Source organism: Rhinolophus ferrumequinum, chromosome 16, assembly GCF_004115265.2.
Source record: "Rhinolophus ferrumequinum isolate MPI-CBG mRhiFer1 chromosome 16, mRhiFer1_v1.p, whole genome shotgun sequence".
Lineage (NCBI taxonomy): Eukaryota > Metazoa > Chordata > Mammalia > Chiroptera > Rhinolophidae > Rhinolophus > Rhinolophus ferrumequinum.
In genome coordinates this window covers 50,008,726-50,020,707 of record NC_046299.1, presented here as the reverse complement: position 1 = coordinate 50,020,707, position 11,982 = coordinate 50,008,726, and the positions used below count along the sequence as shown (strand labels likewise).

At 38.6% G+C, this 11,982-nt stretch overlaps 2 protein-coding genes across 3 annotated transcripts in view; one reads left to right on the top strand and one right to left on the bottom strand.

The window, feature by feature from the left end:
* Positions 1-125: 125 nt before the first annotated feature.
* Positions 126-11,958, bottom strand: ANAPC16 (anaphase promoting complex subunit 16). Of its 2 annotated transcripts, none has more exons than XM_033130432.1 (4): positions 11,815-11,958; positions 7,611-7,779; positions 2,607-2,681; positions 126-1,889 (listed from the first exon to the last, which is right to left on the bottom strand). In XM_033130432.1, the coding sequence occupies exons 2-4, from the start codon at positions 7,750-7,752 to the stop codon at positions 1,774-1,776; spliced, it is 333 nt and encodes a 110-aa protein (XP_032986323.1). In that variant the 5' UTR covers positions 7,753-7,779; positions 11,815-11,958; the 3' UTR covers positions 126-1,773. The 2 variants fall into 2 exon arrangements, with proteins under 2 accessions (XP_032986323.1, XP_032986324.1); XM_033130433.1 differs by lacking the exon at positions 11,815-11,958 and adding an exon at positions 11,458-11,588.
* Positions 11,621-11,982, top strand: part of ASCC1 (activating signal cointegrator 1 complex subunit 1) — a 91,394-nt gene continuing 91,032 nt past the window's right edge. Inside the window, exon 1 of the mRNA XM_033130429.1 lies at positions 11,621-11,746. The gene's annotated coding sequence lies outside the window, so the exon portion shown is untranslated. The remainder of the gene's footprint in view (positions 11,747-11,982) is intronic.

Below are 11,982 nucleotides of genomic sequence, written 5' to 3'. Positions count from 1 at the left end.
GGAATTGTCGACGATGAAACAGAATAACAGAAAGGGGCAGAGAGGCAGGGGCCATCTTCAAAACAGTGAGGGTTTTTTTCCTGGCAGCACTCAAGTAGTAGCTGAATAATCACTGTGAAAGGTGCTTCAGAAAGCATTTCTGTTCAACCTTAGGATCTCTTCAATTTCTAAGGTCATAAAAAGAAGTGTCCAATTTAAAGAGAAAAAAATTATATAAGTTCAAATACCAAAGGGTAAAGATGAGCTAATATTGTCTGTGTTGTAGTTATGTAAATGGAACAAATGAGAGAAAATTAGTGATTGCTTTTAAACTGTCACTGAAAATATGATTTAAGGTTTATTGCAGTCTAGGTATTTTTAATTTTTCCTTTGGTAATAATACACATGGTTGATGCGAAAAAAATACAATGTTAGGAAACTCAATGGTTTTCAAATATGGAAACTGTTTGGGTTGAGAATAATACAGAAATAGGTGAAGTTTGTGGGCTAGTAATTTTTGTGCTCTGATGTGCTTTAGAGACAAGAAGAATGGGCTGAATTATCAATTCCAAGTTCCAAGATTTTCCTCTGCCTGTGCTATGTATCCAGGGGCAGGTCTTTAACTTCTGTGCTCAAATTCTTAACGACTCAATGAAGTCACCACCTCCCTGTCAGGTAATATGTTAAACATTTTGAACTCCTGAGATTAAGGCCAATTGCTCCTGGGATTTATATTTATAATTAAGCAATGCTAAGCAGGTCAGGTACAAGTTATTAATGAAGAGAAAGGCAAATGTTGCCTGAGGCAAAATTTGCATAAAATCTAATAAACGATTCTCCTGACTGTGCAGTGTGGACCCTGGGGTCCCATGAGGGAGAATAAAGGACACCACTCAGCTTTCCAGCTATTCTCCCATTAGGATATAAACACCTACTCCGATATTGATAAGATAAATTCATATATGTCTATAAAGACAAATATCCTTGAGATAAAGCAAATCTACCATTTGCTTAGGAGAAATGGTTTTCAGATTCCGTTCTTATAAAAAGTAATTTGACCTCTTCCCCCTAGCCCAAATCCCTGAGACTTTGAAAAGATAAAGAAACTAATTTGGAGCCCTTTTAAAGGATTTATTTGCTAAAGAATTGCTTGAGTCCACCTACAAGGTGAACTCAGGATTTCTGTTTTTAAAGGATTTTGCTCCCTGCTTTATATTTACACGTGCTTCACCATTCAAAAAGCAATTCTTTTGGCCAACACTTGGCATGTCTGGAAGAGGTTACAAAACATTAGAATCTATAGAATTAGATGTCTAAAAACAGAAAAAAAACCCTGAACATTTAAAAATTCCTCATTTGGACCGGTCCTGAGTTGAAGTCACATTCATCTGCAAAAAAGAACTGTTTTAGGTCAGAAATGCTGAATTTTATAACTCCAGACCCTGACCTTGGACTTGACTGGTGAAGATCCCATGCAGTGCATGAGTGTCAGCAGAGATGCCAATTCCGGCATGTGTCTTACCTGGTTTGTGATGAATCTCAAACCTCCTGGTTTTCTGATGCCAATTGTCTTAATCTAATTCTCAATGCTTTTTTAAAACGAATAAACAAAAATTTTCCCTGTAAGATCATACGTTTAAATATTTGTTGCTTGTGGATAAATACAGAGAAACCGAGTATGGATGTGAATGAACAGTTTCAGCAACGGAGCCGTGAATCTCTGGATGGCTACGTGAGCTGTAAGAAAGGTCCCACGCTGGCTCTGAGCACGCCAGGGTGACCATCCAGGCAAGGTCAGCCTGAAGAGGGTGTGAACCCCAGCAGCTGCTCGATGGGTTTAAATCGCCACTCATCTGCCTCCAGCTCTTCTACTAAACCAGCTAGTTTTTCCATCCGAGCAACTTGCTGATCTGTAACGAGTCAAGGAGGTAATACATAATAGAGCTTATGATATTTCTCATGAGACAGTCACCAACCACCATGATTGGTTTAAAAATGATTTCTAGAAGTTTTTGCCTCACTATTCTAATGATGGGGTCTTAGTCTATGTTGTTCAGAAGACTTAATCTTAAAAAGTAGTACTTATCCTCCATGTCATAGTGATGTGTATAAGATCCTATGGTTACAGGCAATTGCAGCTTTCCCCCCACCTGATGCCTTCAATAGAGAAATGGTCTGCCGGGGAACAAGTTCCCTGATGCATGAATGAAGCCCTGGTGAGGCATGATGGGACAGAAAAGGTGCTGCGAAGATCTCAGAATCCAGGTAGGTGATGAAGTATTACAGAAGGACGTGAAGATGAAGCTATGATAACCAGCAGAGGACAACAGTAAAAGGAGGTTTCAGAAAGGAGAGGAAAAAGCAACACAAGAGGAGTAGGAAGCATTAACTCCCCTAGAAAACTAACCCTTTTGACTTTAACTTTAAGCCTTAATGTGGACTTATGTCTGGATTAAGGCTGTAGAATGTTCTTGCTTGCAGGTAATTTAGAAAGTCCACTTAAACAGCCTTGCTGAATTTCGGGAGTTTGACAAGAACACAATGACCTTTCTGAATGCCCCTTTATACCCCACCCCACCCCAGTACATCTATTCTCCGAGCTAAGCACACAACACTCATATGCTTACCATGTTTCACCTGTTTAAGCGTAGATGCCACTTGATAGCTGAAAACAGATTCGCAGAGGAATCTCTCAGAGCCATCTACAGACAAAAGAGAAAAGTTTTAATCTGCCCTAAGGGTTTTATGGCTCCTGTAAACGAAGTAAACATGTCTATTCTTTTCCTTGCTTTTACATTCAGGGTCTACTTTTCAGTGTTTAAAAAGAGGGCTTCTGTTTCATTTAGAATAGTACTCTGCATAAAAGCTACTTCTATACCTAGAATATTAAAATAGTCCCTCTACTTGTTTAAGAGTTTAAAAATAGTGTTTATAAAAACAAAAACAAGAAACCTCAGTCTGATGTCCTGGTCAACATTTCCCCCCTCCCAACCTGATAGTTTCTTCATGTTCTCCTCTTCTGTACGCGTCTGTACGCGTATGTCAGACAAACACTGACAGCTGACACATTTGGCCCTGTGACCCCGCTGCTATCAAAACACAAAACTCTAAAATCATTTTCATTCTAAAAAGTACAGCCAAGGGAAAAATAGCTGTTGTTGATTTTTAGTGTATCAAATTACATCACTATGACCATGTCAAAACACTGCTGGGAAATTTCATTCTGTAAACGCAAATTGTAACCTTGATTTTCCAACTGAACCAAAACACTGCAATTTGGTTGGCGATAACAGTATAGTGCAATTTCAGAACCTAGCATTGTACTGGTGCCAAGAACTGGCAATAAGAAGGTAGCTAACGCAGTCACCACAGCACTTGGGAGATGATTGTGAAATCTGAGCTAGTTCATGTTATTCCTTGTCAGGCAACGGCTGAATACAGCAAAATATACCCCAAAAGACATAGAGCTCATGTAGGAAAATGGGACTTTTAGAAGGGTAGCTCAAACCATGGAGAGAAGGTTCCTTATTGCAAAAATTCTAAAACAAATGGAGGGAGAGGACACAGCTGTCTTTTTTTTTTTTTTTTTTTTAGGTGGTAGTTCATGCCAGCAGTACTAGGTGTCAAGCACTCACCCATCACTCATGGGTTTGTGTGTCAGACAGTATTAGGTGACACGGAGTTAGGACTGACCATTCTGGCTTCATGCTGTTTTACACAAGGCAGACCTTATTTCAGAAGTCATGGTAAACAGTACGAAAACGTACAGATATTGTGTCCAAATGGCCTGAATATACAACCAAGAGGGCTTCTGTCCCATACTACCTTCAAAATTGATGCAAAAGAAGAGAAATGAAAATATAATTATTTTCATACATGTTATATATTATTTCAAAATATAATTTATTTCATAAGGTGATATGCATTTTAGGTCGAGTGTTACATTCTTTAAATTCAACCTCTATTCTACACATTGGGATATATGGGATACGGTCCTACTTCCCTCTCCCACCCCCATTTCTCTGGCTGAACGTAAGTCATCTGTGAGCCCATCACATAACTGAGCAAAAAAATTGTATTTTCAATTAAATGAATATTATACTGACTGTCCAGTTTAAAGGTCTAGGTAAGCTAATGATATCACTGTTTTTTAGATAATTGGGCAGCAAATAAGTATGAATACCACTATGAGATGAGGGACTGTGTGAACATTTGACACCAATGAGGCCAGTTTATTAGGACTCTTCTGTGTAGATATGCCAGTGTTCCTTATCCTATTCATACCCCTGCTTAAAGAGTCAAATTGTAAGTCAATTTTATTTTAGAAAGAACAAGCATAAAGAATTACAGCTCACTTCTCAGGGGGTTTGATCCTGAATTCTCTGAACTTTAGGATCTTACTCACACAAGGCAGTGGGGGTTATGGGCTAAAAGGATCAGGCCAAGATGTAGCTGGAAGCTCTAGGAAGTGCTGCCTTCCACTTACATTTAATCACAGGTGCTATTAGGATAACATGTTTAAATTATAGTGTAAGGTTGGTGCAAAAGTAATTGCGGTTTAAAAGGTAAAAAATAATTGCAAAAACTGCAATTACTTTTGCACCAACCTAATATTTGCATACTTCCCTTGGTAATAAACTTCAAAGCAAAAGGATGCAGGCTAATCTTTCAAAAAGGTACTCTATATGCCTTTCTATATTCCTTCGCCGCTATCACTCTGCCACTCTATATGCCTATGGAACACACTTTTGCTGATTTGCAGCTCTGTGTTAACCACAAAGTCCACTGCTTCTTAGCCACATCCGATTAAATGTGATATCTGTACCAATTTAAAGCCTGGAATTTCTCCAGAGAGGAGTCAGCCTGGGGCAATCTGTCTTCCATTTAGAAATTGTAATCAAACCCTTTGTAACACACCAAGTAGCAATACATCAGCTTTCCTCTTAAGGGACAAGCAAAGGTTGTAAAGAGGGAAAAGTTCAGTAAATTGCCCAAATCTAACACCACTGCACCTCCAATAAATAGGATGCTAACAAATTCACTTAAAAGAATATTACCTCACAGCAGGAAACCAGACAAGGTCACATAATTTATACTTCAGTGGCCTATAATGTCACTAAAATTCAGCCACTTCTGGGCTGGAAGGCAGTGTCTAATTTGCTCATTAATAACTGGATAAGGACAATCTTAGCCACGGGCAGGAAAACTGCTGTATACTGCTTCTGTGAGGCGTCTGTTATGAGAGAGTAGGTAGGTGCACACAAAGGTTAATTCACAAGGTTAACTACAGGTTATTTGGGCTTATTATCCTAGACTTAAGAGGATGAAAGATCAAGTTGAACCTGTTAAGATTATAAATGCATCCAACCTTGATTCCTGATTTTGTTCTTTACCCTGAACAGGCAACTCTTCCTACTCTATTTTCATATTCAATTAAAGCTGTAAGAAAAATGGTCAGGTACATGGTGTGTTAATTGCATAATAGTATCACCTATAAACATGGTAGAAGATGCTTCCAAATCTACTATCTTTATTAACTCACATTTAGGAATACTAAATTTTCAATTTAATGTTAAATTTTCAATTTAACATTCTTGAGTTAACCGGGATAGTTCAGGGATTGCCATCTCTAATTTTTCATTGTCTTAAAGTGTAAGCATCTTTAAATATGGGTGAAATTTTACATCTGAGAAAACGAATCACAATTGTGCACTGTGAATTTAAACTTAATATAAATTCATCCTACACTAGAAAGCCAACACATTCCTTCATAAAGCACACTGGGATGGAATAAAAACAGACAGAACTATATTGTTAGAACATCAACATTCAGACTAATCTCAGAAACCTTTCTTTTTTAATGTTTCTAAGTAATCTGGTGTATACTGACAAAGAATGCTGATAGCTTTGAGACTTAAGAGGTACCTCCAGTATTAAATTCCTTCTGTAGCTAGAATTTAAATGACTTCAATCTCAGAATCCATTGTTAAACATTAATTCCTCTCCTGCAGCTATAAAACTCATTAAGCAGTTTAAATGCCTCCAACTTTTTCATTTGTTTTGTGGGGAACTTCCTTAACACCAGGTCTCTGCTGCATATAATTGAAGTCATAATATATTTTTAGTGCCAAATATGGTAAACAAGGCCCCAATTGTTTACTCCCTCCAGACTCAGTGATACTAACTTGAGTATTTAGTTAACATAATGGAAGAAAATGAAAAGGTAAAGACAGTAGTATTAATACATACATTGCAGATGTATCACTAACTATGCTACCTGGTTGTCTATTTTACTAATTATGATTTGAACCAACTCGAGAAAGCCTTATGGTCCCAGTCTTTCTATGTTTTCCTGTCAAAATGATTCTTCTGTTTGCCCTGGCTTAACACAAAACTGCTTTTTATTATACCTGATATAAGTGAATAAAGATCACCCCCCAGAAACCGATTCCTAACTATAGTTTGTAACTTTCTCAGAGACATTTCCAGATTAAATGTACTTGTTGCTGAAATTTGCAATATTTAAAGCAAAAAAGATCTATAATTAAGCACAAAAGTGCTAGAATCAAGTAGATTTTGAATCCTTAATAGGTTCTTTGCTGATTTTTTTCAAAGTATGATGAATAGTTTAATAATTAAGGACCATTTTCATGAGATTGCCCTGGATGTTAGTCAAAAATGAAGGTTTTCTGGGGTGGCCGGTTAGCTCAGCTGGTTAGAGCGCAGTGCTCATAACACCACGGTTGCCTGTTCGATTCCCACATGGGCCACTGTGAGCTGCGCCCTCCACAACTAGACTGAAACAACTACTTGACTTGGAGCTGATGGGTCCTGGGAAAACACACTTAAATAAATAAATGTTAAAAAAAAAAAAAAAGGTTCCTGTGCTGGATTAATTCAGAATCTCTAAGGTGGGCCAGAAATGTGCATTTAATGAGCTCGACAGGTGATTTTTATGCTCCCTATTAAGAATTCATTGATGTAGCTCCTAAAATGACATGAATCTGATGAATTCCAGATACCAGTGCTGTTTCATGCTTACAGCCTGTGCCCTGATCTTGCCCAGCCAGTATGCAAATGTGTGCTGAATAAGATGGTGGGTAGTATAAAGCACAATTCAGCTCCAGTGCTAGAAAAACCCCACAGCAGCACTGTTCTGCAGTGGGCCAGCACAGTCTTCTTCACATATAATAGAAGTATGTTAGTTTTGATTTCCTCTCAGAACCTTTTTGATGGGGTTAATCTATCTGTAAATAAACCATATAACAACAACAAAAAAAGACCTGTATAACCATAGTGAGAAGGATAAAGCAAACTGGAACAGGAAGTCAAGAGAATTCCTCGTTCCTGAGCTGACTTGGTCTCTAGCATGATCAAATCACTTTAACATTTCTGGACCTACGTAACTCTAGATGACCTCCTTGATTTCCAAAGTGTTTTTCAGCTTCACAATTCTGATTCCGGAGAGAGATTTGTGTTTTAAAGACATTATTTTGAAATGGGGACAAAAGATGAAATGTAGAGCTGAAATCAGGGCAAATTCATCTCTAACCCACTTAATAGCTTCTTTACAATTAACCTTCATTGCAGGTCTGCAGCCAATTATTCAGCAAAAAGCAGCATGAGATCACCTTCTAACATCTCTCCAGCTCCTTTGGGGTAGGTGAAAAGGGCTTTCCGTGGTGGGGCAAGGTCGGAGACACTGAAACCAGATCCAGTGACAGAACTTCCACTGACCCCACCAGCTGAGGAGGAAGAGGAAGAAGCAGCCATTTCCTCTTTAGTAGAATTCTCACTTCACTACAGAGAAAGAAAAACAGCAGTTGGCAAGTTTATGGGAGTGAGATTGACAACATTTCATTCTAGCTGCCATAAAGGCCAGCATAAGTTTCGTAAAGAATTAGCTACCCTTTTCTCTACCCTCTCTACTCCCACAATTTTTTATTGATGCCTCAGGCCAAAATGTCACTCAGAATTTAAGTGAAGATTATGTTTATTCTTAGTTTTTCTACTGAAAACGATTTCCTACCATTAGCAAACTGTTCATGTCGCTTGGGATTGACTGGGTGATTTATGGGTTATGAAGGGGTGACAAGACAGTGCCAAGGTAGCAATTTGACTGAGGAAATAAATTATATGAGGATAAAACAACCATGCCTCATAGGACAGTTTGTCTTGGATACATCCTGACCAAGCCACACCAAAAATCCACTTAGAAAATTTTCCAAATAAAATTCCAGAATAACACTGTGTTCTGTTCCCAAGGAAGGGGAATTGGTTAGAAAACACATATTGGCCCTTTCATTAAAAATTTTTTAAAAAAATTTCATCCAAATGTAGTACGCAAGTTGATCACTTGGTGGCGTCCCAAAACTGGAACAAAATAGCTCAGGAAGTGACCTCGGATTTCATGGCCTATTAGGAATAGAGCAGCTGTGGTGTTTAACACTATGTCATATCAAAAAATCAGAAAGTCCAAATGTAGATGAGAAAATCTATACTGAATACATGACTCCTTATGAAAGTTGAAAAAAAACACATTACTTTTGCCATAATAGCTTATACCATACGTTTACAAGTCTAAAAAGTGTGTTTTCTTTAAAAAATGGTCTAGTCTATTGTGCTAGCAACTTTCTGTCATTATGGAGATGTTTTAATGCTCTATTTCTGCACTGTCCAATATGGTAGCCACTAGCCTCATGTGGCTGTAAAACTAGTGTGATCGAAGAGCTGTGTTTTCAATTTTATTTGATATTAATTGATGGCTAATGGTTAATTCATGTTAGGTGATTTTAGCTCAATTAAAAAAAATAAAAATGACTTTAAACCGATTTTTAAAAGAATGACTTTCGCTCTGTAATGATCAGAGAGAATTTTAGCTGAATTTTTTTCTTGCTAATTATAAAATGCAAAAGTTTGTTAAAAAAAGCTGAAACTTGTTTTTGAAAAAATAGACAAAATGAGGAAATTCTATGCAGCTATAAATCCTACATATACATAATCCAGTTTCCTAGCAAGGAAAATGATATCCTGTGCATTTCTGAAAATCTGCCTGTTCTGTTTCTTTAATTTTGTGATGATGACTTAAGATTGTGAGGGAAGCAGAGCTTAGTTTCTCATTTCATTGTATGTCTATATGTAATACTGATTAATATTGAAGTGGGATAGGGGAACAGTAAGGAAACCGCTATAATTAGAATGTCAGCCTACTTAAAAATCAGATTGACTAATGACATTTTCAATCTTGTATTAGAGCATCTTTCCTTTTTTCCTCTGAGCTCTATAACTTTGCAAATTATATTCATATCCATAGAGGCAACAACTTTTCAAGTTAGATTCATATCCAATCCTTTGGACCACACTAGCTCAAAATATAGCCTGACAAGTTTTTAAATGCTCTTTAAAAAGAACTTAAGCACTAATGGACCAGGTCCAAATTTCTAAATGGATTCCTGCTGGGATCTAAATAAAGGATGCAGACAATTTAGCTATCTTTTGGAGAGTAGTGTACTCTTTATTTTCCATGAGTTCAGAATAGAACCCACTGTGAACTGTTTATATTTTATATATCTCACCTAAGACATAAAACTAATCTTTTCCCCACACCCTGATATATGCTTTATTCAGTTGCAAATGCAAGAGATACTTTGTATTTTGAAACCAAGTTGCTCAGCAGAGCACTTAAGCTACTACTCTGCCAGAGTGAGGAAAGACATCAAAGGCTAGATACAGTGTAACTTCTAAAGTGAATATAATCAAGAAATTCCCTTTCATCCCATTTTCTTCCAAATTCAGAACAATTATCATTCAATACACAAAACAATCAGGGTTGAAAACTGGAGTGCAGAATTGGCACAAAGCTAACTGTAACACAAATAAGCAGTTTTCTGCTGAGGTGGAAAGATACACAAGTAATTTCTAGCTTTAAAAATTTAGGTTAAATTTTGAATGCTATCAGCAAGCAGGTGGTAACAGGAGTTAAAGTGAAACTAACAAGAAACCATAGTTTGTAACAGCTCTATGAAGGCAGGCAGTTCTGATAGATCACCAGAACCAAACAATGCTAGCTCTATACTAAGTAGCTGTTGATTTAAATAAATGCTTGCTACATGAATTAAACATTTCACAGGACCACAAGATTCATTAAAAGTCATCTAATCCAACTCCCTCATTTTATAAATGATGAAACAAAACTGAGGTGTAGAGACTTTAGCTTATTTGCTGTGACATTTTTCAAGCAATGGCTTTATTGGCCATGTGAGAGGTGAAATACCGTGTTTCCCTGAAAATAGGTCTTATTTTACTATAAGACCCGGTCTTCTTTTACTATAATATAAGACCGGGTCTTATATTAATTTTTACTCCAAAAGATGCATTAGAGCTGATTGTCTGGCTAGGTCTTATTGTTGGGGAAACAGGGTAGCACAGTGGTTAAGAACTCAGACTCTGAAGCCTCTCAGCCTGGATTCACGTCCAGGTTTTGCTACTTAACTTGCTGTATGATTCTGGACAAATCACTTAACCTGTTTCTCAGCTGTCTCATCTCTAAAATGGGGATAATAATAGTACCTCAGAAGTGTCATGAAGGTTACGCATTTGGAACAGCTACAGGTACCGTAAACACTTAATAATGCTAGCACTTCAAAATCACTAACAATATTTGCTCTTGAATCCTTTTTCCCCCCTATGCAGATCCCAGTTTTTACTATTCCTATTCATGGGAAAAGTTTTAATTCTCTCCATTTGATATTCAGCCAGTGGGCTCCTAGAGAGGAAGAAGGAAAATGCCCTCTATTAATGTACTTCACACATTCATTTTAAAGTGCATGATCCTAGGAAGAATCCCTTTATCTAGGAAAGGGGGAAGGAGTTGTCTTTCTACCCCCAAGGCCTAGCACAGAACCTGCATCACATTTCTTGAATGAATGATGAAGAAATGACAGAACATGGGCCAGCAGCTCAGCAAAGGTTATGCAGGAGATAGAGAAGTTTGGTGTCAAGGGTTTGTCCACTACTGTTTTCTTTTGCTTCCGAATTCTGCAGAACTATTTACACAACTTGCTCTCCCACTAGGCTGCCAGCCCCAAGGTAGGTGGCTCAGTACGATTTTGTTGAATGAATAAATACTGATGATGAAGTAACCTGGAGTTTGGCCTTATCGGGGAAGCTAGGAATATTGGCAGTAGATATCCTTATAGGAGAGCAATGCTAATTTGGGGGACACAGCATGGCTGCGGCCACACTAAGATGATAAAATATTTACTTCGTGTACGACAGGGATGACCTCCTATTCATAAACTACTTTCCTTCCTACCAGATATATACCTATTTTGTTAAAAAGAAGCCTTTCTTTTGAAAAAAATCTCCTCTCCAAAAGACACTGAAAGAGGTACGGTGGGTACAATGGCAAATTGTAAGCAATCATTCAATTTCATCATCAACAAATCGTTCCACTGTATTAAACAACAGCTGGATTACCATTCAAATAGATGTTGCAACTAAAACCAGGTGGGATGGAAAGAAAGGGGCTGGAGAGCGCAGGGGTCAGAACGGCAGCGGTTCCCAAGTTTACTCCAGCCACAGTTACCCTCCCTCCAACTCGATCCCCAGGGGGCGACGCCATAGGCGCTGTCCCACTGCGCATGCGCCACGCCGTCGGCCCGCATGCGCACTCAGTCCACCGCGGCCTGAGGAAATTTCCTGACTCGCCCTCTGCGGTAGGCTCCTGTTTCTCCACCTATCTACTCCATTTTATTAGTCCCTACAGGTAGGATTCCAGGGATCAACTCCCTTTCCACCAAGTTCCCGGGGGTCTTTGAGTCCTCGGCCACTTACCTCAGAGGTTTTTGCACTTTCTCCTACAGCCACGCCCACAGGGCCAGCCGGAGCCGCCGCGCTGACGACGACTAGGACAGCGGCGTGCTCGCGCCCGTGTTGTGGTGGGCGTGGCCGCGGTGGGGAGGTGCCGGGGGACGCGCTCCCGGTGACTACTTCCGGGTTCTT